This window comes from Rhyacophila brunnea, unplaced genomic scaffold, assembly GCF_057557595.1.
Source record: "Rhyacophila brunnea isolate RB1 unplaced genomic scaffold, BYU_Rbru_1.0 scaffold_9, whole genome shotgun sequence".
Classification (NCBI taxonomy): Eukaryota; Metazoa; Arthropoda; class Insecta; order Trichoptera; family Rhyacophilidae; genus Rhyacophila; species Rhyacophila brunnea.
In genome coordinates this window covers 16240512-16266134 of record NW_028233361.1, presented here as the reverse complement: position 1 = coordinate 16266134, position 25623 = coordinate 16240512, and the positions used below count along the sequence as shown (strand labels likewise).

The 25623-nt window shown below is 34.4% G+C and overlaps 1 protein-coding gene across 2 annotated transcripts; it reads right to left on the bottom strand.

The window, feature by feature from the left end:
* Nucleotides 1-412: 412 nt before the first annotated feature.
* On the bottom strand, nucleotides 413-18297 carry LOC147063343 (uncharacterized). Of its 2 annotated transcripts, XR_015072055.1 has the most exons (6): nucleotides 18076-18297; nucleotides 16568-16782; nucleotides 8820-9768; nucleotides 5984-6117; nucleotides 5430-5635; nucleotides 413-5005 (listed from the first exon to the last, which is right to left on the bottom strand). XR_015072055.1 is itself a non-coding variant. In XM_085959395.1 (3 exons), the coding sequence occupies exons 1-3, from the start codon at nucleotides 18205-18207 to the stop codon at nucleotides 9657-9659; spliced, it is 459 nt and encodes a 152-aa protein (XP_085815521.1). In that variant the 5' UTR covers nucleotides 18208-18297; the 3' UTR covers nucleotides 6248-9656. The 2 variants fall into 2 exon arrangements, 1 of the variants encoding a protein (XP_085815521.1); XM_085959395.1 differs by lacking the exons at nucleotides 413-5005; nucleotides 5430-5635; nucleotides 5984-6117 and having other exon boundaries at nucleotides 6248-9768.
* Between the last annotated feature and the right edge of the window lie 7326 nt (nucleotides 18298-25623).

Genomic DNA, 25623 nt, shown 5'->3' with positions numbered 1-25623 from the left:
GTTAGGTACCTACTGATGTTTATATTACAGAAAATTTAACTTTTACTAAATTATGAATTTGCGAGATTATAATAATACAGATGATTTTAAAGAATACTTTCATCAAATAACATAATAATGGATGCCTGTACTTACATAATATTTTCCAATGTAATTTTTTTTTTAAAAACTAACTTTAATTTCGAAAGTTTAGCCTGGCAATACTATGAACGTCATTTATTTCAGCGGGAATGCGAAATTTTCATCCTCGGTTTTTGACATAGGTACCTAACAATATTATCACAATTATTTATATCGATTGTACTTACAAAAAATGCCACGAACTCACTATCCGATGGCTGGAAGTTCCAAAAAAAGACGTAGGAGAAAAGATGGAAATATTAATACATTAAAAACACAAAGGTTTGAAATTATTATTTTATAATTTGACATAATTATACATAGTTGAAAAAACCACATTTCACAGAAAATTTTGATTCACAATATTTATTTATCTTGCAAAAGGAAGTTTTGCGTATTACTTATTAATACACACAATTAAGTATAATGATCATTTGTACTTATATTATTTTTATATTATGTTTGTGCCATGTCTTATTCGAAATTAGTGTGTCTGTGACAAAAATTATAATCTGGTACAATAATTAATAGCAGCTATACATTTTGTTTTCTGTTAACTATCTACTAAACTAATATTTTTGAATGTATTATAGTATTGATATATTGCCGAAGACTATGCCTGAGCATGGAAATCCTCAAAGCATACTACCTGAACCAGAATTTCATCCCACATTTGAACACGAACACGAAGAATTTATTATAGAAAATGAAATTGAAGATTCAAGCCCTAAATTCCGTGTAGAAGGCCGTAGAATTATAGACTTTTCATATTTTTTCCAACAACTTCAATTAATTAGCCACCATGATTCTCCATTTAATTGTAATTTATCACATTTAGAAATTTTTGGGGAAAATCGGGATAACTTTAGTAGTACATTTTTTATCCAATGTAAACTTTGTGGTAAAAAATTAAAATTATATACCACTGAAATGAACAAAAACAAAATGAATCTGTGTGACGCATTTGTATCCAGTATAATCAGTATCGGCAGTGGATTTTCAAATCTGGAAGAAATGTGTTCAGCAATTGACGTACCATCGATTACAGCAAGAACATACAGAAAGAGTCAACAGAAGGTGTACGAGTGGTTTGAAGAAACCAAAAATAAGAGTATGGAAAACGCTGCGAAAGAAGAGCGACAACTTGCAATCGAAAATGGTGACGTCGATTCTTCTGGTATTCCCATGATATCAGTTGTTGCAGACGGCTGTTGGTCGAAACGTTCATACAGATGCAATTATTCCGCAGCATCTGGCGCTGCCACGATCATTGGTCAAAGAACCGGAAAGATTTTGTACATGTCAGTGAAAAATAAATATTGCGATTTGTGCGCCAAAGCTAAAAATAAAAATATCCCTGCTCAACAACATAAATGCTTTTTAAATTATACCGGTCCGTCAGGTGGAATGGAATCTACAGCAATATTAGAAGGCTTTAAAGAATCTATTAATACACATGGATTGATTTATTCAAAATTGATTGCTGATGGAGATTCCAGCACATACAAAAAAATTCTTGATTGTCACCCTTATCCGAATGTAACTGTCGAGAAAGTTGAATGTAAAAACCATTTAATTAGAAATTATTGTGGCAAAATAGAGGCATTAACCAAAGACACAAGATATCCCTTGAATGTAAGAAAAATCATTGCGTCAAGAAAAAGACGTCTGCGGAAAGCCGTCATAGGTGCAATCAAGTATAGAAAACTACAAGATAGTACTTTCGAAGAAAAGGTTATCGCTCTGAAAAAAGATTTATTTAATGGACCGCACCATGTTTTTGGAGACCATACTTCTTGTCTACCATATTTTTGTACAAATGAACCAAATACAGAGGACATGCTTGATGTAAATTATGTACCAGCATTAAAAGAATGCAGTCTATTTTCTCAATTAATGATATATAATTCTCGTTTGGTGCTAAATTCAAAAAGTTTAATTTATAATTTTTCTACTAATATTTCAGAATCTTTTAATAACATGATTGCAAAATTTGTAGGCGGCAAGAGAATTAACTACTCTCAAAGACAATCGTACATGGGACGATGTGCAGCGGCGGTAATCGCATTTAATACAAATAAGTTACATTGCACAATTCAAAAACAAGTTTATAAAAATAGCCCAAAAGCCTTCATAAATCGCTTAGAATCAAGAAGGTTGAAAATAAATAAAAAAAAAATAGGAAAATCTTGGCGAAAACCAATACATACTGTTCCTTTATCTAATCCAGATTATGGAGAGAGTTGCCAAAAACCTGATATGGACAAAAATCAATATCAATTGTTAAAAGAAACTTTTTTGAAAAAACTCAAACTGACAAACTATGAGAGGAGGGATATAGAAAGACGCACCGTATTACAATCTGAATGTGCAGAATGGCTAGAAAGGCGACGAAACCTTCTTACTGCCTCTGTTTTTGGTAAGGTGTGTAAGCGGCGAGAAAATACAAAATTTGGGCCTTTGGTAAAACGTTTATTATATAGCCAATCATTAGCCAACGTGAAAGCGGTAAAATATGGTAAAGAAAATGAATCAATAGCTTTACAACAGCTTAGTGTACAAGAACGGATTAAGATTGAGAGATGTGGATTGTTTATCGATGATGTGTATGATTTTATCGGTGCAACGCCAGATGGCATCAGCGATGATGATACAATTATTGAAATAAAATGTCCTTTCTCAGCTGCTGGAATAAGTGCAGATGAAGCTATTGTACAGAAAAAAATTAAATTTTGGAAAGTAGATAAAGACAGGAATATGGTAATAGATAAAAATCACGATTGGTACTTCCAGATTCAGGGGCAGCTTCATATTACTAAGAAAGATGTCTGTTTATTTGGAGTTTGGACGGGACATAATTTTCCTGTTAAAATAGAATTAATCAAAAAAGACGAGACATTTTGGATTGAAAAGATTGAAAAAAAGATATATCACTTTTATATGAATTGTCTACTGCCAGAAATAGTAGATCCCAGAACCAGTAGATCTATGAATATTAGAGAACCAGAAAGGCTGAATTTCTAAATTTTTATTTTAAATTTTATTATGCTTAATATATTTTCAACAAGTCTATATTACATCACTATTTTATAGTTCATCAAGATATATCTAATTTACTAATATAGTTTACTGTTACGAGACACCCAGAACGAGTGTAATTTTATGAAATTCAAAATAATATGTATACTTACATCTAAATAATGATACCTGATCTTGCTGGCGATTCCACTGCGCCATATTTTGTATAAGCATTCGTCTCTGCAGCCGTGAGTTTTGGTTCCGTGTAAAAAGTACATTTTGTTCTCAAGGTCAAAAACCAAATTGGTTGTGCCAATGGCTTATAACCATTCCTCATAAATGATTATAACTGATATCACCTCATGATCAGTGCCACGCACGAGTTAACTCGCGGGATCTTTTAAACGTCATAACTTCTGAATGAACTGTTTGTGTATATTTTCTTAACAATATTTATCATTTTAGTGTGAAAATATTCACGTTAAACATGTTGATTTGGTAAATTTTCACAAATATTTATCATTCTATTCTTATTTCATATTTTTTAAGGGATTCATTTTATTCCAAAAATAACTGACCTACAAGTACCCACCTGGTAAAAATTGAATTTGGATTGGATGGAATTTCCTAGTAGATGTTCCAACTAAACAACATGACGCTTTCTATATATTATTTACTGTTAGTTTTGAAATTATTGTATTTGAAATAAATAATGTATCAATAATACACATAGAAATCAATAGATATATAAAATAGATATCACAGTTTAAAAATCAGAAAGATCAATGCATATTACCATTGTTTATGTTACAATATAAAACAACATTTATCATTGAACGTAGGTACCAAGAAAAATAGACTTCATTAAAATGTGTCAATATAGTATATACCCGATATAATTATATAAATTATTATATTGTTAATTACTCTGTGGGGTCCATATATACTGCTTCAATTGTAATTTAATTTTACAGTATAATTATTTATGTTAAGTACTTGATTTACTTATTATATGTACAAATGTAATATACTTACCTACTTATTAGGATATATCTTGGTGAATTTTAAAATAAGAGGAAATTAAATGGAGGTCATCGTGTCTAACTAGATGTCTAACTAGACGTTGTTAAGTCTTATATAAATATTTATACATTATTAAATTGTTTTTCTGTTTTTTATTGATGTAAAGACATGGCATGTATTCAAAGTAATAACAAATTAGCTGTGTACTATTTATTTAACTTATATTAAAACCCCAAGATTGATTTCGTCTTACGACATATTTTATTCTTCTAAGTTTTACTATGACATTGTAATATGAACCATGGATATAGTATAGTACTTAAAAAAATCAAAACTGGTAATATATTATTTCAATATTTAATAGTCAATTTTCATTTGAAGTCAGCATTTAATTACTGGTATAACACATAATTATTAACTGATATCTACAACTTCAGATGGACAAATTAATTGATATATCATATTATCAGTTTTCATTTCCTTTCAACAATGTATTCATTCTAGCAGCTATTTTAAATATCTTACTAGTTTTTATGTCATGGCACCTTACAAAGGCTCCGAGCAACCGTATACTGAGCTTCGAGAACAGATGTTTACGACGGATACTGGGTGTGCGGTAATTTTAGAAGTAACGGGAGATAAAAGAACGCACCAAATAGCCTCGCATCACGTTGAGAGTGAATACGCAACTTTGTACCTGGCCCGGCCACGTGCTGCGAGTGCCTGAAGAGAATCCCAATCTGGTTTGCCTGTTCTTCAAGCCAACCGGATTCCGGCGTCCTGGATGGCCGCTAAATACTATCTATATAGCATATCTGGCGGAGTTACGGGCTGCTAGTATGACCTGGAACGATGCAAAAAAACTAGAGTGACAGAGATTCTTGGAGGCGCCGCATTGTATCCATATGCTGCAACTAAGATGCAGATATAGCCGAAGAGAAGAATTAATATACAGCATCTAGAAAACTTAAAGTCTTTGAAATGGTGTTAGAAAGACAATGTTTCTAATATCAAAGTGATATTGAGGATGAAAAAGAAAAGACTTGGAGAGTAAGCTCTACCAAATGACATACCTGATATGATACAAGTAACTGATATGCAAAATTATATTATATTTTAGAATATTATGAATCAATTTAGCAACTTTTATATCATTATCGATAATAAATTTAGTGCAAAAATGTAATTATAAAATTGTTTTATTTTTTAAATATGTATGCGAGATAGACATAGCTATAGGTTACAAACATTAGTCACTTTATATTTACCTTTTGTAATTGTACTATTAAATCTATAAAATGGGTATATATGCTTGATGGTCTACGTCATAAATAATATTATATGAATCACGCCATGTTCGGATCGTACGCCGAAAGTCGGATTTATTTCATTATTAATTAAAAGATTTATTTCATTCCATCTTATTCATATGAAACCGTCGACAAGCAAAGATCTCGGTAGACATTTTCTCCATCTGCAAAAAACATAACATATGAACTGTTAATAGTGTGATTTTTAATCTTTTATAGTGTGCGACTGTTTGAAGAATGGTAATTAAAACGGATTAGTGATAATACAAAGCATCAAAAAAGATTGATTAACTAAAATAAAGTAATCAGGTAGGTAACATGTTTAATAACAACTAGAACGCCTTAGATTATATCAAACAAATAAATATGAAATCACAGGCATTCTCGCAATAACCTCTAAACTAACCACGCAACTAATGTAGACTAAGAAAACAATAAATTAACACTTGAATAATATATGCAAAACACACAGAATACTACTACAGTAATAAATAACATAATATTGTACTTACAGATAGTGTTTCTTATTCCTGATATAAAACACAATTCCTTCGTTAGGTATCTTGCAATTTGCTATCAACATAATCTGACAGCAGAGAGTTTTTTCTATTAGTCTATGGCCAAAAATACGGATTTACTTGGCCGGCTAAAAAAAAGATTTTAATATAGCAAGAACATTTTGAATATGCGACAAATAAATAAAAGTATATATAATATAGTTGTTAAAAAAATCTGTGTACATTATAAAATATATTTAATATTATAAATACATATATTTTTTAAATTCATGTTATAATTTGTAAACGACGAAGCACGTCAGCTAATACGCATAGTAAATGTTTAAACTTTGGTAATCAAATTCGAATGTGACAGAAAGAGAAAGAAAAACTTTTTAATCATATTAGCATGCGTAAAAGAGATGTAACATAATATCACTTTCACTTTAAAAATCATACCTAGTATTCAATGTCATAGTTCAACTTTAAATGAAAAAACAGAAACTCTAGGTAAGCATGTGTGCCCTTAATAACTAAATGAATAAAAGAATAAGTTGGTTAATTTTGTAGTTAAACACACTTTTTTTTTAATTGGCTCTACAATCCGGTGGGGATTTTGGCTGCCTCATGAGGTTTCATAATATTTTTCGTTACGGGAAATCGATGTTAGTCACTTGCTCAACCTATTAGATCCACACTCTGAACTCACATTGAAAAAGAATAATATGTGAATCGGCAGACCCGGAATTTCAACCCGAGACCCTCAACTTACCAAGCGGACATGTTAGCACTCTGCGGTTGTACATACTTATAATTATGTATAATATATTACCAATGGACAAGCCAGATCTTGCCTGGCCAAACAATATATTAAAAACTAATTATTTTTGTTTTTGGATATCATTATAAACAACATAAATTATATTAGGAGAGTTTTATCACCTATATTTATCTGATTTAAATTCTGAGCATGCCCATTAGGGGTCGTACATATATGTTGTCACACGATTTTAAGTATTTTCTGTCCCCCCCCACTATTAGAAACTCTTATAACACCTTTTATAAATGATGTCAATAATAAAATTGATCAATTTCACTTTAATAATATTCTCAGAAAGTTACACTTATGCCTTGATTACACATAACGAGTACAGTGGCGAGGCAGTGTGACCAAGTGCTCGGTTGGTATAAACATATTACCGAGCGTTCAGCCTAGTAGGATGGCGAGACAGTCACTCGGACCCTTTTCTATTTACTAGACCGGGTGCCCAGCCCCCCACCCTACCGGCACTGACTCGTTAGCCCTCGCTAGGTCTCCTTAAAATCCATTGTCTTATCCAAAGACGTTTATCTTCTTCGCGTAATAATTCATTCAAAGGAGTGGTATGAGCAGCTTAGTATATTTTTTAATGTACGTTTTACGATCCATGTTTCGGTACACAAAACTAGCCTGCTTTTTGATCGAAAGTGAACTGACTCGCCACAAAAGTCAAAAAGAGAAAAATACGTATAAACACTTTCTCAGCCTAGTGACATTTTGCTGTCTCGCCACTTTACTCATTACGTGTTATCAAGGCATTAGTTGGTTTTATGATGTCACAATTTTTATAACCCCACCATCCTCTTTGTCACAAACCATCACATTATATCAGACCCCCTCCCTCTCATTACGATCTCATAATATGGATGACCCCTTATGACAATAATAACAATTTGATAGTTTGTGGACATCTGAATAAACTCTACAATATGTTTAAATCTTATATTACACACACATTTGCTAATAATATAACACACCGACTATACCAGGGTTTCTTAACCTTTTTGAGCTGTGACCCTGATTACGATAATAATTGTGGTTTCACGACCAACGTTCCCTCTAAGGCGTGTCAATGTGAGTGCGAACCGTTGTACAAATTTGCCCACACAAATTTAATATTCCCAACCTCTGAACACAAAAAGTAGTTTGTGATTAGATTTTTAATTGTAAGAAAGAATACTAGAATTCATTTAGAATTAGAACTAGAATAGCAAAAAAAATGATGAATATTTGTGCATATAACTTTCCCGTACAAAATGTAGGTATGCACATTCGAGAATCACATTTGCCTTGCCTAATTTCAGTATACTAGAAAAATTCAGATCTGCATAATATATTCATTGTTAAATTCGGTTGTTGTCGGTTTACAGGAAGTCAGCGGCAAAATTATTAGCAATTTTAGGTTAGGTTAGGTTTTCATTCTTGAATTCATGAATTTTTGCCAAAATTAGCGAAGTTCCCGCCTGACTTCGTGTAAACCGACTTGTACCTTAAATTGTTCCACTATAAAACAAAATACATCAAACACCGACAGCTATAACTTGAGGTACGGCAGTTTGAAGAACCAATAGCCTGCAATATATCAGCAATACGACATCGCAACACTAGCATCAAGGTTATAGTTTTTGGTCTATAATCACATTGGTATCAACATTAAATCTTATTAATGTGAACCTTGTTTTTAAATACGTTAAATCTTGATATTAGGGTAGATAGATAGCCTGCAGTCTACTTCATAAATTCATTTAGTTATAGTTGAAAAACCTGATACACATGTATGTTGTTGCAAAGAGCAAAAGTATATTCAATGCTTAATTTACTAATGTCGATTTTTAGTGTTCTTTGCAGACCGGTTTTCGGTTAATATTTAGCTTGTTTATGATAATATCGCAGGGTGGATACGGCCTGATAAACAAGTGAAGTGAGGCACGCGATAGTGGTCAGATATTGCTACATAGAATGCTGAGTGTCACATTGTACCAAAGACACGTTATAGCGCGGGGGCCTCCGAATACTTTCTCTTTCACTCACCGGACATCGCATACAGCATCGTCCGGGCGCCCACACTATCGACCGCTCCCACCACAGCGTGCCGCAAACGTTATCATACAGACAGCAGAGAAGAGGTCGCCTTTTTAACTATATAAGGTGATTTTTGGCTTTCAGTTATCAATTAGAATTGAGTCGAGTTTGGCTTTGTCAAGAGATCTAATTCACCTAGTTCACTACAGTAGTCTTGCTTGCACTCTGAAAACGGGTAAATGCAGTTAGCCGTAAGCTCTATCAGAGTCAAGTGAGCTATTTGATTGAACCAGGTATATGGTACTACGCCGTAGTTCTAGAATAAAATTACCCCGCAAACTTATTATACTGGCATTCCATCAAATTATTGTAATGTAAAGAGTTAAAAGATAAAATATACCATACACACTTCGTCGAACCCACAACTTATAATTTATAAATAAGAGGGAAGGAAGGAAGAAGAGTTCCACCCCTTATAATGTCACAATACAGAAGCGCTATATGACATTATTGCCTGATGGTACATAAAATACAGTAAGTGGGGAATCACCGCAATCTGTTTTACTGAATTCTGAATACTGAGTGCTGTTGATTTAGAGGAGCAGTGGCTTGAAAGATTTTTAAAATGGTATATGTAACATATGTCTGTTATTATATCGAAAATTGTCGCGACCCACTGAATATTGAATACGCCATTCGACCCAATTTACGGTTATGAACCCCTGGATTACACTATTGCAACATTGAAAACCTCACAAGAATTAATGCTTCAAATTGGTCGTTGTATTACTCGTTAATAACACGTCTATAAAGTACTCTACACTAAAACAGTGTTTTGATGATAGGTCAACGGTACAAAGTAAGCTGCTCTTCCAATTGTTGCATATCCGATACGTGAAACTTTTCTTGCTGCTCCTTCAGTAGATTGAGGATTGCCGCCAACTGCGCTTTTTCAGTTCTGTAATAAAACATTGTATTATTTTACAAAATACATAATTTTGCAACAGGACAAGTTTAGTTGATTGGCATATTTGAAATCCAGAATCGACCGACCACTCTTGTTATTGGTTTAAATCAGTGCTCCGCAACCGGTGTGCCGCGGAGCATTGGTTCCAAAAAAAAAAAAAAAAACACAAATAATTTTGTACATATATTGTACAATGCCGAAATTTTATAGAAGCGCTTATGCTATTTTCTGGATTTTGGTTAATAAAGAATATCCTCATATTTCTGACAAGGCTACTAAACATTGTCATTGAAACAAGGTCAGATATCATATTAATTAGTTATTTTATTGATAATACAATACATGGGAATATGTACATTTGGTTCTTCGTCGTGTGTTATGTAAGTATATTTTTTTTTTTTATTTATCAAATAAGTAATATAATTTTGGTGCATGCCTAAGCTCAGGGGGGTGGCGTGGGAGGTTAAGCAGATAATTGAGATAAACACAAATTACAAATTTACTCTAATATAAAAAAAGACGCCTGCGCTGATTTCCTTCGCTGGCATTTATATTTTAACAAATACGATTTTGGGATACAATTTATTATTATTTTGTCAATACTTGACAAATAATTATTGTTAACTCAACAACTAACCATAATTCAAGCAGATGTATTGATAAATACAAAAAATCGCTAAACATAGAATCAATACAAGAAATGAAAATATAATTAATATTAAATTCTACAGGTTTTTAAAAAAGGTTTGTCGATAGCTATTTCGGTTGTTGTTGCGCCGGAATGTTTGCATATATGTAATAAAGGTCTAAAATTTAACTTACTCGAACAGTTGGAAATTAATCGCGAATTATCCAAACGTAATCACATAATTAATGAAAATTTGGTAATGCATTCGTCGCCACTAAATTTAATTTTAAATATAATTTAAACACATGAATAATACAATTATACTAATAATATTTTAATTGATTAATAATGTCAATCTCGAACACTGTAATTTTGATAAATTTTGATATCCATTAAAAAACCCACTTAGGGTTTTCAAAGTATTAATAATATTACAATTATAATAAGTGTACAAATTCATAATATTGCTGGAACGAGTAAGAGAATGTATTCTGTCTCTATCTATACACCAGTGGCGAAGGGTGACTTTTGGGAAGAGGTAAGCTGTAGAGATCAGAGAAAAATAGCACACTTGTAAGGTATACTTACAGGAAAGAAGAAGATAATACTTACGATATTAGTACTGATGAATAATAATATGTGCACACTAATGACAACGCCACACTGAATCGTTGAAATTTCAATAGCTCACCGACGGTATAAAATTGAGCGATGAGTTTAAATTATGTACGAGGGTGGGTCAATAATTCCTTAGAAAAAAGCATTAAAACAGTTTTTATTTTTGTATTTTTTTTTTATTTCTCAACATAATCTCCTTGGAGCTCAATACACTTGGTTAGACGTTTCTCAATTTTTTTTAAACCGTCAGAAAAATAAGTTTTCGGAAAGTCCTCAAAATAAGCATTTGTCCGATCGATGACTTCTTCATTTGAAAAAAAACGTTGTCCACTTAGCCATTTTTTTAAGTTTGGGAAAAGGAAAAAGTCACTGGGGGCTAAATCTGGCGAATACGGTGGGTGGTCGACCAATTCGAACTTCAATTTTAGCCATTGATCGTAAACATGTGTGAACACGGGCATTGTCCTGATGAAAGAGGATTTTTTTCCTGTTTAAATGAGGCTGTTTTTCTTCAATTTCGTTTTTTAGCTGGTCCAATAAAGATGCATAATAATCCCCTGTTATTGTTTTTCCTTTTTCCAAATAGTCAACGAAAATAATTCCACGTGCATCCCAAAATACAGTAGCCATAACCTTACCAGCTGATTTTACGGTTTACGCCTTCTTTGGACATGGTTTGCCTTTCGCAATCCACTGCTTTGACTGTTTTTTCGTCTCGGGAGTATAGTGGTGTATCCATGTTTCATCTACAGTCACAAAGCGACGAAAAAATTCATCCGGATTGCGTTGCATGAGCGACAACAGGGCTTTAGAGGCCACCACCCTATTGCGTTTATTGTCGACTGTAAGCAAACGCGGCACCCATCTTGCAGCAACTTTTTTCATGCCCAATTTGTCATGTAAAATAGAAATGACGCTACCTTTTGAGATCCCTGTAACCTCAATTATCTCACTCAACTTTAATCTTCGGTCACTTAACACCATATCGTGGATTTTATTGATCATTTCTGGTGTAGTCACCTCTACAGGACGTCCTGAGCGTGGTTCATCCTTTGTTGATGTACGACCACGTTTAAATTTATTTAACCAGTTATAAATAGTTGCAAGTGAAGGAGCAGATATGCCGTGAACTAAATCCAACTCATTTTTTATTTCCTTTGCTGTTAACCCTTTTATATTAAAATGTTTAATAACAGCTCTAAACTCAATTTTCTCCATTTTCCATTTTTCCATTTTCCACAAGCAAATTTTTTTTTAAATGTACGAGAAACACACAACAACCCGACCAATCTGATTGAAACTTCGCAGCATACTGAATTGGTAGTGCCGCTGCATGAAAACAAACCGCTTACAGTACTAGTCGCGCCACCTGTCGGCTTTTCTAAGGACTTATTGACCCACCCTCGTATTTTCATAAACATTCATACACGTAACATAAGCCGAAAAATATATCATTGGTGGCTTTGAAAAAAGCCGTTGTTGTCATTTTGCCATTCAAAACACTTCAAGATATTTCAGTAGGTAATTAATATAAAGGCTTACTATATGATCATTTGTACTCTAAGTCAATTCGTCTGTTTTTCTGCAGAAATTTTTTTAAAACATCATCATAAAATGTTTGCCCACGTTTTAATTAGATTAATAATCCTTTTTCAATAGCTATAATTGAAAGATTCGATAATCTAGTTTGATTTTGAGTATTTCGACAATATGTGTGGACACGTTTTAGAGTAGAAAAACTCCTTTCTGCCGTCGCTGTCGTGGTCGGTAGCGTTAAAAATAATTTGACTAGTTTATAAGTCTGTGAGAAAGCTTCCACTAGACATTTTTTGTTTTTAAAATATTCGAACAACTCTCTTAAATTTGAATCTTGAAATTCTGGTAAAGAATAAATGACTTTAAGTTCGTTTTTCAATTGACTTGAATCAAAAATACCAGAATAACTGTTTTTCAGGGATTCAAATAGTTTATCTGGAAATTTTCGTTTTAACGATTTAAATAGCGTCGGTTCAAGTAATTCTAAAAAATTTAATTTTTCAAATGAAACAAATCTATCGTTCATTTGCATTAAAATGTTATCGCAAACCTCCTTAAAAATGATTTTAAAATATTGCTCATCATTTAATTCATTTCTGCGACGTTTTTTTGGTGGTTCACAGAGGTTTTTATATTTATTATATAAATTACTAAAACTATTTTGAAAGTCGGTCTCTAACCATTTTTTAAATTCGTTAATTTTTTTAATGGAATAAGAAATGTTTACAGTTCTACTTTGAATAATTTTAAATAAAATATCCGTTCGGGCATAGATTTCGGAGAATATTCCTAAGTAAAAGTTAAATTCAAATTCTTTAAATTTACTATCATAAGCATCTGCAAAGGTTAAAGAATCTTCATCCCATTTAGAAGAATTATTCTGTATTGTCTCGAATGTCATTATGAAATCAGATCTATTGTCATGTATTACATTAAGTATACGAGAGTGGTAGTGCCACCTGGTCGATGCAACACTTGGAAGACGGCGATCCATTATTTCATTGAGCATTGCACTTCTCTTTGTAGATGTATTAAAAAAACTCACTAATTTATTAATGTGTCCAAAATTTTTTTTACATTCCGCAACATTTTCAACGGATCTAGATAAAACTAAATTTAAAATATGAGCATGGCACGGTACAAATATGGCCATAGAACATTTTTCTCGAACTTTTGATTGAACTCCGTTTAATTCTGAAGACATTACTGCAGCCCCATCATAACTTTGCGCTACCAATTTTTCACTACAATTAAACTTTTCTAATATGGAGAATACATGTGAACTCAAAACAATGGCAGTTCTCTCTGAACTTACGTCTACATAACCTAAAAATCGTTCTTCTACAGAATTATTTGAAACGTATCGCAAAATGGTTGTTAACTGTTCACGGCGACTAATATCTGGTGTTTCATCTATCATTATAGAAACAAAACTAGCTTCTGCAATTTTAGCCTTAATTTCTGAAATAATTACGGATGATATTGACGAAATTAAATCATTCTGAATCTCACCTGATAATCCAGAAAAGGCGCACGAAGATTTTAATGAATTAAAATGTCCTTCAATTACAGAATCGTAAGATGATAAAAATTGAAGAGATTCTATGAAATTTCCACGATTATTTGATGATTCACTTTCATCGTGTGCTCGAAAAGATAATTCTTGTTTACCCAAAAAAATTGTTGTATCTATCAATCTACGCATTATATTAAGGTTTCTGTCGACTTTCTCATTGTGTACTCTAGCAATTGCCTTTTGTTGTTTATCAACGGCAAATTCGATTCTAGTTTTACCAAAAGATTCCAGATTTACGATTGAATGTAAATGTTTTTCTGTAGTCACATGTTTTACCACTGAATTTGTCAAATTATTTAAATCACTTATACCAGAATAATTCCACGCAGACTTATCTGTGGCAAAAAGCATACATGGCCAACAATATAGTTTATTTAATTGACAACTGCCAGTCAAAAACGAATATTTGTTATATAAATTGTTGTGGAAATGTCTAATTAATCTTAATCTAAGTTTTTTTTGCTTTATGCAAATTTAAATGAACGGTTGATCTTCCAGCTTTGATAATTTCTGATTTTTGGATAAACGTCAAACTTGAAAACGATATTTTTAAAATTTGATCTGTACTACAGCAATGACCAATTTCAGTTAGAAAACTAGACATTTTTACAAATAATTTGTATTTGAAGCACTGACGAATGACTTAGGGTACAAAAAAAGATAATCTTTCCACATTCAGAATACAATAAATCACAGAATTGTCTCACAAAATAAAACTATACCACCATGTTTTGAACAACAATCTGACTGAATAAAAATGATATAAATTATGTTTGTCTATGACTGAACTAATCTAAATAATTATCACGAGATACAATTATTTGTTATTTTTAAAATCAATTAATAATTATATCTGATTGAACCCAATAGACATTATTTTTTTAAATCATCTCATTTATTTATTATTATTTAAAGCGGCAGGCATAGACAATAAACTTTGCAAAAAGAGTTGGAAGCGGTCACTCGAACGCTTCCGAAACGTGATAAAATTTGTAGACTTGCTCGAAGAGATGAGTCATAAAAGGTATAGAAAACAATTTTCGATTATGAAGTCAATAATCGACAATCGTCATTCAAAGAAAAATAACAGATGTCGTTACTCACTTGTAATTTTTTGTTTGATTCTAAACTTGGCTAATTTACATAGTCGGGCCAATCTACATTCAAATTCACACAATAGATGACTCTTAATATTTTAAAATTTTCTATATATTTTTTTATTGCAATTTGAAATAAATACTTGAAGATATAGTTTTCTTAGAAGGTAGGCTTTAAATAATCGCTTAGTATGGAGCCTTCGCCACTGCTATACACATGTAGTATTTAAGCAAGGGCAAGCGGCCTATCTGAATAGTCTTGATAATGGTGTTACAACCGAAATAGCTATCGACAAACCTTTTTTAAAAACCTGTAGAATTTAATATTAATTATATTTTCATTTCTTGTAAAATGGAATTCTACCAAGTAAATGCTAACTCAATTAATAGAATCAATACGATTAATTTTACCTCGAACACCATTTGAAAAACGTTATTTTAAAGTATCACACTGTCTTTAACCTTACCGATAGGTAGGAGGGGCGCCGAAGATTCTGGGCTGGGTCCATGTTTTGGGGAATAAATTGTTTTACGTGTGGTGTGCCGCGGAATTCTGGGAAGACCTTTAGTGTGCCGTGGGTGAGAAAAGCTTGCGGAGCACTGGTTTAAATCAATATGTAGAAACCATTACAAGTCCTATGTGAACTCAATATCTTTTTGCTTACACACGTTTATATATTATTTGAAACAATTTCAGAAACATACATTTAGAAAAAATTCTAAATACGAAAGTGTACAGAACAATTTTGTTTCTGAGGTGTTCCAAATTATTTATGTTAAAATATGCTGTTGTATATTATTTTCCAGTAGCAAAAGGTGTTATAGGCTATGGAGATTCAATGTAAGTAGAGCACACACTACACTTTATCAATGATACTTATTTGTTTTCATTACAAATTGCAGATAGAATTGGTTAGTTTTTAAAATTCAATTAACCCTGCGTAACCAAAAACATATTCTTGTATCTATAAAATATCTAAAGTTATGTATGATTTATTTTAATGCCATAATTTTAGATATTTATAGATAGATGAATATTTTTTTATCTAATATCTATTATGGTTTGCTTTAGGCAAGGTTTAAGTGAATTTTAAAAACTAATGAATACCATCTGCAAATTGTATTCATAGTTCAATGAAAACATATCATAAGTATGACTAATAAAAGTTTAGTGTAAACTATTTATGTCAGATCCCAACGGCCTACCTCCACCCTTTGCCACTGTTATTTACCCATGCCTGCTTTACATATTACAATCCTGAGACTGCATGAAAAGGATAATGTACAGGTGAAATAATGACAAATCTAGATATACTAAGGCGGTGACAAACTCACTCTTTTTCTTCCATCATCTGTTCCGTAGTCATATTGGCACTTAATTGGTTGACAATTGCCTGGTGCCGGGCGACTTTTATTCTCGACTGTAAGGTATCCAGCTCGTCAGTCAAACTATCGGTGACATCACGATCAACTGCATCGCTCTCGTCGGAATCTTGAGATACATCCTTCATTCTCGAAGAAGCTTCTGAATTCTTCATCGTAGTTTTGATCTATAAAAAAAATATTGCATTACATATCCTTTTCAATGCCGAAAAGCGGTACCCAGCAAGCTGTGAATTTTTTCCCTGCACTAATAACACATATTAGCTCTGACGCCGATACAAAATCGACTCCACTGGGACACGGTCATATATCAAAACTGCCAGCAAAGTCGCAATTCTCTTCCGTGCGCACTGGTGAGACCATACACACAGTTAGCAGAAACTAAAAGCAAGATCTGCATGTGTGCCAACATTTTGCTTTTCTACCTGTGACCCATTTCGAGTGAAAAGTGATAAATGCAACTAACAGATGTTTATTGTTCTACCAAAAATGTCACCGACTTTATGTGCGGTAGTATAGGCGGTTTACACGTGCATGGATTTACTGCTTAGCATGGAAGTACTTATTATCCATAATTTATCCAAGATTTACTGGCACCATTAGTGTGTAAATTCAACTATCGCAATGATAACTGTTGAAGAATAAGATTGGCGAGGCAGTCAGCACTTTTGTGTGTAAACAATTATTGTCATGATAGTTTAATTTACACGATGTTGTTACCAGTGCATCGATACAAGTGTACAGTTGCTAGAACTGTAAGTTACATAAATGTTTTGTGAATGATAAAATCACAATGACAAAAGACAGTCGAGACGAGTTTTTGTATGCTTTTTGTAAACCGGGTTTAAACATCTAATGTCGGCAATTATTATGAAATTGCCAGGTGCTCAGATTAAGAAAAATGAGACTTTTAAATTTTCATACTTTCTAACGAAGCGACTGCCACGTATGCGTCACGATAAACCACCATTATATTACACATAAGGACAGGTGAAGAGAGTTGTTGAAGTAGGCCACCACCCATCTCGGGTTGTCATGCTCCTGATCGATGATGAATAAAAGTGTATAAATATAAACAAAACTAAAAAAATATGGCAGTTCTTAATTTTGGCTTTTTTTTTGTATTCACAAAATTTATTTATGTTTATGCATTTTCGATAACCTAAAAAGTAAATAACCTAAAATATTAATTACTTATTTCAACAAAAAATCATTCCTGACTATATTTTTTTCTGTACTGAAACCATATTGTGCGATCGATGGCATTATATCAACAAACAAAAAACTTCATTGATATCTAATCTAACTAGGCCATTTTGTTATCATATCCATCAAAAGAAATTTCGTATAATAAATGGTCAAGTAAGCTCATGCTATTAATCATATTAAACAGAATTAAAAGTACATCAGAATATTGTAAACAAGCTTTTGTTATCTTAATGAATTGTGTCCATAAATACCTCCTGATGACACTGCTTGCTGTACCACCACGAAAAGATAATCGCGACGACTGAAAACCCTACACTAAACATGTAAAAGGGTGACAGATTGTCAAAATACATATTTATCTTTTCTCCCCATTGCTCTTCCATTTTTTCTATTCGCAAAACGAATGGTATGTGTAAAATACTAACACAGTTTTTGACGTCAAAAAATACAATTATGACAGCTGGTGTCAATACAACGACAACCGGTGTTGCCAATTTTTCTTTTCAAAAGTATCTATGGTAGCAGCAGCAAAATTTATGAAAATCAATAATTTTATTTTACTTGAAAATTTTTGTATTTTTTTATAAACACGAGTATCTATAAAAACCATCTAAAAATGACTTTTGACTTTGTAGATCAATAATAATTTCATTGTAGTAATAAAGAGGTAAAAGTAATTGTTATAGTTTAGGTCAGGGTTAGCGAACCTTTTTACGTACGCGTGCCAAACGCACAAATTAACAACAGAATCGCTCCGATCAGATGTATCATTCTCTCACTACAGTAGTCTCAAGAATATTGTAAATCGATCAAATTTAGAGGTTTTTTTTAATCGTATTTGCCTGCTATTTTTTTTTTACAATTTCATTTATTATAGGTTTTTTTTCTCTTCAAAGCGTGCTATGCAAAATCATCTCGCGTGCTACTGATGGCACGCGTGCCATAGGTTCACTCCACTGGTATAGGTACTTACTAGCAGTGAAGGGTTGAGGCAGGTTGTTGAGATCCAACATAAATAGTGCACACTAAACTTTGTCAGACATACTTGATTGTTTTCATTGAACTAAAAATATAAATTGCAGATGGCGTTGGTTTGTTTTTTTAAATTCTACTTTCTATAAAATATTTAAAATTATGGCTTTAAATCGTACATCACTTTAGATAATATAAGAATATAATTTATCTATTATAGTTGGTTAGCCAGGGTTTCATTGAAATTTGTAAACTTTGTAATATTGCATCTGCAATGACGTATTCTTAGTTCAATGAAAACGATTAATAAGTATGACTGACAAAGTTTAGTGTGCTCTATTTATATTATCGAATCTCCACGGCTTATCTCTACCCTCCACAAATGGTAGGTACCTACTTACTAAAGAATGTGTAGGTATTTAAGTAATGTTTCTAAGAAAACGGTATCATAATATTATAATAGTCAATAGTGGAACAATAATAATTGAACCTTGAAACATGTACAGGCAATATTTCTTCTAGTGTACATTAATTATTGTGCAAAACAATTGTAATTATTGTTGCAGTCGATATTGCTGAACTAAACTTACTTACATCAAGTTTATTGCATTGCTTTCTCTCAGTAGGCATCGCTCTGATTATAACTTTGTTTTCTGTCAAAATTATACAACTTATTCACGCTACTGTGGTATGTTTATAGTAGATTTTAACTTATTTGAATTGGTGAGATACCAAAACATCTTATAAGAAATTTCAAGTTTTTTAAAGATTTTTTTTCATTCTTCAGGAAAATAATATGATCATTAAAACAATATTATGTTAATATAAAAATACATTTATTTCTTTAGTAGATTTTTAAATTTTGAGATAAATGCTATAAAAATACATAATATTATATTAAGTATAATATAAGATTAAGATTACTATAAAATTAAGATATATAAATTCTAATAATAACGTACTCCAAGTAAATTTTAGAATTTTTGACTACATAATATTATAATAACACAGTAATAGCACAAGGTTTAATAATTATTGGTAAAGTTATCGAATTTCAAATAAAATTTTATTATATTTTCATACTAATTTCAAATATAATTTAACTTCTACGTACCAATGCCACTAGTGGAGGAGGCTGATAAGCAGCGTTGACATTTAATTATTTTACCAAGTCAGGATTTTTACAATGTGAAATAAAAAAAATCGGGATTTAAGAGCAATAAGCATATCGTCGGCTTAACTAGAAAACTGCTTATCTACGTATTTGGTCGAAAAAAAGTTGAGAACGCCATTTTGTAGAGAATTTTATACGTCATCGAACTGCAAACTACGTATAATTAAAAAAAATATGGCATTTGCACAATCTTCGCTTTAGAAAAATGCGTAACTTCTAACATCATATTAGTGACAAGAAAAGTGCGTATCTGCTTTCATTCGCTCTAAGTTTGGCGAGCAGCGAGCAACGTTCCTGTTCAGACTAGTTCAATTGCTCAAATTTGGTGTTTTTAAACGAATCTTCACATTATTCGAGGTATGTTATGTCATTATAATATCATTAAATATTAAGTTTATATGAAAAAGTGCTGTTTACATGTTTAAAATGAACTTTAAATTCACTGTGGTAGATACCTACTTTTCTCATAAGAGTGTGTCAGTAGATACGCAGTTTGCGGGCGTTTGTAATACGATTAATATGATATTATTATTTTTGTTGATCCCATTTCTTGTACTAAAACTTAATTACTGACACTACAAAAGTATAGAAAATAATTTACAGTTTGATAATAAATATTATTATGGTTATTTACTTGTTTTATTAAAATTCACGGAAGGGGTTAGTGACACATTGAATTTTTATGTTACAGAAATCAACCATGTCGTCGTTAAGAGCCCATAAAATTATGAATGCCCTTAAAAATTACGTCGTCAATGATGATGGTAGTCTCACAAAGAAAATTGAGCCAGTGGAGACAAGGACTGTAAATACAATTATTGATTCAAACAATCTTGAATTAGGTGAAATTTGCATTTCGGTAGCACAGGTGGAAAATGGTTATGAAGAAAAGACAACTCATTGTTTGCGCAAGCGGAGACTCAAAACTATATCCAAATGGAGTCAAATAACATTTTAGAGACAACTCATTGTTTGATTGAGCAAGTGGAGACTCAAAACTACATCCAAATGGATTCGAATAACAATTCGCTAGACGATGTGTTAGTCTTTGCAGAGCAGGTGGAAGGAATACATACAAAAAAGGAGGTACAGATTAATGCTAGTCTGTCAACTGAAGATAACACAGTTGATAAACGAAGATCTCAAACGGGTCAGATGGATAAAAACCAATGGGCAATCGCAAAAAAGAGAGAAAAGGGTGAATCTTACAAAGGAAAAAAGAAAATAAATGGAAAATGGAAGTATGGCATCGGCAAAGAGAAAAGAACACTGAAAGAAAGGTTTAATTGCAGTTCCTCAAAGAAAGATCGCTCTGTTATAAAATATCAGTCGATATCAGAAGAGAGGAGAGTTATGTTTAATGATTTTTTGGAAGTTATCTTGGGCAGAAAAGAAAGTGTTGGTTAATACGCTTGTAACAGTTAATGCAACAAATAGAAAAACCAGTACGAAAAAAGCATCAAGAAGATCAACTTCCACTGTGCTATCCTTAAAATGCAGAAATAGATATGTCAGAGTGTGCAAGAAACTATTTTTGTAAAAATTTTATATGTTAACATTTTAATAAAATATTATTCTTCCATAAGTTAATAGTTCAAACTTATTTTCCTATGATTATACTTGGTAGGAGAAAAGCTTGCTATGTAGGTACTTCTTTCAGCTTGTTATATCATGCTGTTACATTCATTGTGTGTTGATAATTGGGTAATATTAGTATTTTTTTTTTTTTTTTCCGACCATGTCCGATCCTAATAGGATCATATGGGCCTCCACAGAGTAGAGGTTTGAATTAACAGATTTTGTTTTTACGAGAAATGGATGTCAGCCACTTGCTCAACCTATTAGGTCCATACCCTGACTCACACACATATTGAAAAACAATATGTGTACTTGCCAGACCCAGGATTCGAACCTGGGACCCACGGCATGATAGTCCAAAGCTTATGCCGCGCGGCCACCGTGGGTGTGATATTAGTATCCTCACACTAAATTTGCATACTTAAAATAAGTTACGCAAACTGCGTATCTCCAAATTTTATGTTGGTAAGGAAAAGAGAATAATACGTATCTGCATTTTTTGTGTTTTTTGGGAGACAGGTTAAAATTTTTCTTAATATTTGAATGCCAAATCAACAAAAATTATTATTTACGTAACATATGTAAAATTCACAACATGATATTGGTTACAACTGATTTTATTCAGTTTTTATGCTCTCCTGAACATTTTGCTAAACTGTAGATAAGCAGTTTTCTAGTTAAGCCGACGATATGTTATAAAATGCATAGTTCAATATTTATAATGTTTATTTCTATAATATCAATCATAAATGACCCAACACATAAACCACAAAACTCTTTAACTATCAAAACAATAATATAATAAACAATATTTTTTCTCCGACACTCGCCTATTTGTACTTGGCTGAAGATTGCTTAAGGGGGGACATGCTCAGCGTAGGTCAAAATGGAGCTTTTGTTCTATTTTCAAAGCATGATCCTGGACATACCTTAAACGTTGTAGATAATCTATTTATATCATTTTGAAGCCTTATTATCCTTTATATTTATTTTAAACATTTTATGACTGCATCAAGTGTTTTTATTACATAAAATAGTATTCTTTTAAACCTCTCGCTCCAATGTTTTAGAATATAGTTATATTTCAGTACATAAATGTGCAGTGGTGTTAAGATATTTTACATTTATTAATTTTTAAACGCATTTATAAAACCATCAGTACAATTTACATTATTATAGTGAAATATTTACAATAAAAAATTATATTGATAATCTCTGTGATCCCAAATTTGACAAGAATTGAGCATTTTATTATTCAAAAAATGGGCAAGATTAACACATTTGAAGATGAATTCTAAAGATACTCATTATAAACTATATCTTTGCCCATTCAAGTGTGATAAAAATCTTACTTATGGAATGCGTCTGTGTGAGTATTCGGCCGCCTCAACTATGGTTGTGCGATCTATACCAGTGGTCCCCAACATTTTTATCGCCGTGGACCGGTCAACGTTTGATAATTTTACCGCGGCCCACTGAGGGGGGGGGCGTTGATTGTTTATATTTTAGATTGTTTTGATTTAATAATTTTAATTTAATTGTATTTAAACATGCCTTCAAAATAAAATACAGTTACACCAAAAAATGAATATAAAATGATTTAACATTTTAACTCACTAGACCGCTAAATCAATGAGAACCCTGAGCTTGTTTCTTTGCAACGAGACGGTTCCATCTGGGGGTAATAGGATACAATGACACCCGAAGTCTGTTGCTTATGTCCAGTTTATTCCGTTGTTTTGTTTTGGTTGCTGTCATTGCAGAAAACCCCGCTTCACACAGATAGTATCACCGGCCTTCTGCGCGCTCTGAAGCGGAGATGGCAGGCCGTGATAACGTCAAGGTCAAAGCGGGGGTGGGGGACAGAAACGCACGGGGTATTTGGTCAAGGCTGGTTTATTTCATCGTATTGCAGGGTAGTCGTTACAGATACGATACAGGTTATTGTCGTCGTTGGCGGTCGGTTGGTAATTGGCGGGCTGCAACGTGGTGTCGCGGCTGGGCTGCTGATTGATTGCTTGGCATCCGAGGCGAGTCAGTGCTTGCGGCGTGGCGATCTGCCGATGTCAGATGTGGTCTTTTTGGCGGGCTGTCCGGAATGCTGGCTTGGCTTCGCGTCCGAGGCGAGCGAAGGCGAGAAGAGATTTTGCGGTCGATGCTGTTGGTTCGGCGGTTGAGGTAAGAGAGCTTTTTGCGCGCGTTCAACTGACAGGCGGCGTCATGTTCATCCGTCGGTCGGGAACCTCTCTCTTTTACCGACGGATTGACTAGTGGCGGCGCGAGCGGCCGTTTTTGATAGACCGCGTCTGTTTTGGCGGGAGTTTGACGAATTTGAATTTCAAGGAGACGGGTTCCGCTCGGCCGAGGGTTGCGATCACCGCGAAGAGTGGACGTAGGCTGTGGTATTTTGGGAAATATGATGGTTCGGTCCGCCCTTTGAGGTAGTCTCCTGTGGGAGATTTCCATCTGGTATCAAACGACCTCTCCGGGAAACGACCGAACCGTCGTCTTTTCCATCAGCCTACCGTCGCTTGTCCTTGAGGGCCGGTTCACCTCTGTGCAGCTTTGACGCGTCCGATGGTCTTGGCGTGCTTGAGGCTCTTTCGTGTCAAAACTGCTGAGGTTTCCACTTCCACATGGTGGTTCCCTCGAATCGACCAGCTCATCGCATCCTTGGGCCGTCGAAGAGTGAGGTGGGACCTGTTGCGCCTGCTAGTCGCCGCCATTGTGTGACTAGAGACCAGGGCACCAATCTCAGCTTCCTCGTGAGGTTTTCGCGGAGGTGTCAGACATGTCAGTCAGGGACACTCCGTGATAGCGCCGGTTCCAAGAATAGACGTCTGGTGATGGGGTCTGGTGTTGGAAGTGGGACCTTGAGTTCTTGAGCGTCGTCTTCTCGCACGTCCAAGGCGTCGAAGCGGTTTGGCCATAGGTGTCGTAGTTTTAAGGCGGGCGTGACATCCTCTCTGGCGTCGGATGTTTGTCTTGTTGGTCGATTAATGCTGGGGGTCTTGCTGCGTCCCTGGAATCTTGGCTTCCGCTTCAGTCTTCTTGGTCCCTCAGGTTGCAGATCCGATGTAGCCTTGGGCCGTCGGCGATTGAGGCGGTGTCTGATGTATCTGCTGGTCACCGCCGGTTGGGCAACCAGAGACCAGGCGACCAACCTCGGTCTGCCGTAAGGTATATCATGAAGGTGCCGGGCGTCGCGCCGGGGCACTCCGTGATAACGCCGGTGCCAAATGGTAAGCGGCTGGTTATGGGGTTTGGTACTGAAGCTTGACCTTGGGTCTTTGCGAGGAGTGTCGTCTTCCAGTGCGTTAAGACTCGCTAGGCTTGATAAGGCTAGTGGTTATGCTAGGCGAGACATCCGCGCTGGTGGCAGATGTTTCGCCTGGGTTTTGAGGTACGAGCGCCGTTGGCTGGCACCTCGCTGTGCTGGGTGACGTCGGTCACGAAGAGCGTCGGCGTCGGTAGCCGGGGCATCTCCGTGTAGCGTCGCGACGCCGTTGGCCATGACATCTTACGTATTCCTCCGTGGGCCAGGGTCGACGGATGATACCGCTGGTCGGAGGAACATAACGATGCTGCTGTCACGTCTTGCGATGGAGCCGATGTCCATGATGCTGTTGTCGGGCGCCACTGGAGTGCTGATGTCCAGGTTTCGGGACCACGCGGTTTTTTGCGCGGCCCCCCAGCAGTGTCTGGCTATGCTTTCCACATCGAATGAACTTGCGGGAGTACGTTCCGCGCGATCTCGTGTGTCATTTCCGCTGCGAGGAACGTATCGCCGCGTGTCTCGATGTTGCGATTGCACGCGCGAAACAAGGTCAATTTGACATTGTAAATACCGGCCGTGTGTTTCTCCCCCGGTAGAGTGAGTACTCGCAAATGTCACTGCTTGAGGAAGTTCACAGTTGTACTCACTCTGCTGGCGTATCTCAGGGTCGATGCTGGCTCCGGTGGACACAATCCTGCCCACAAGCCCCACGTTGACGGCGATCAACTTATCACCGGCCTTCTGCGCGCTCTGAAGCGGAGATGGCAGGCCGTGATAACGTCAAGGTCAAAGCGGGGG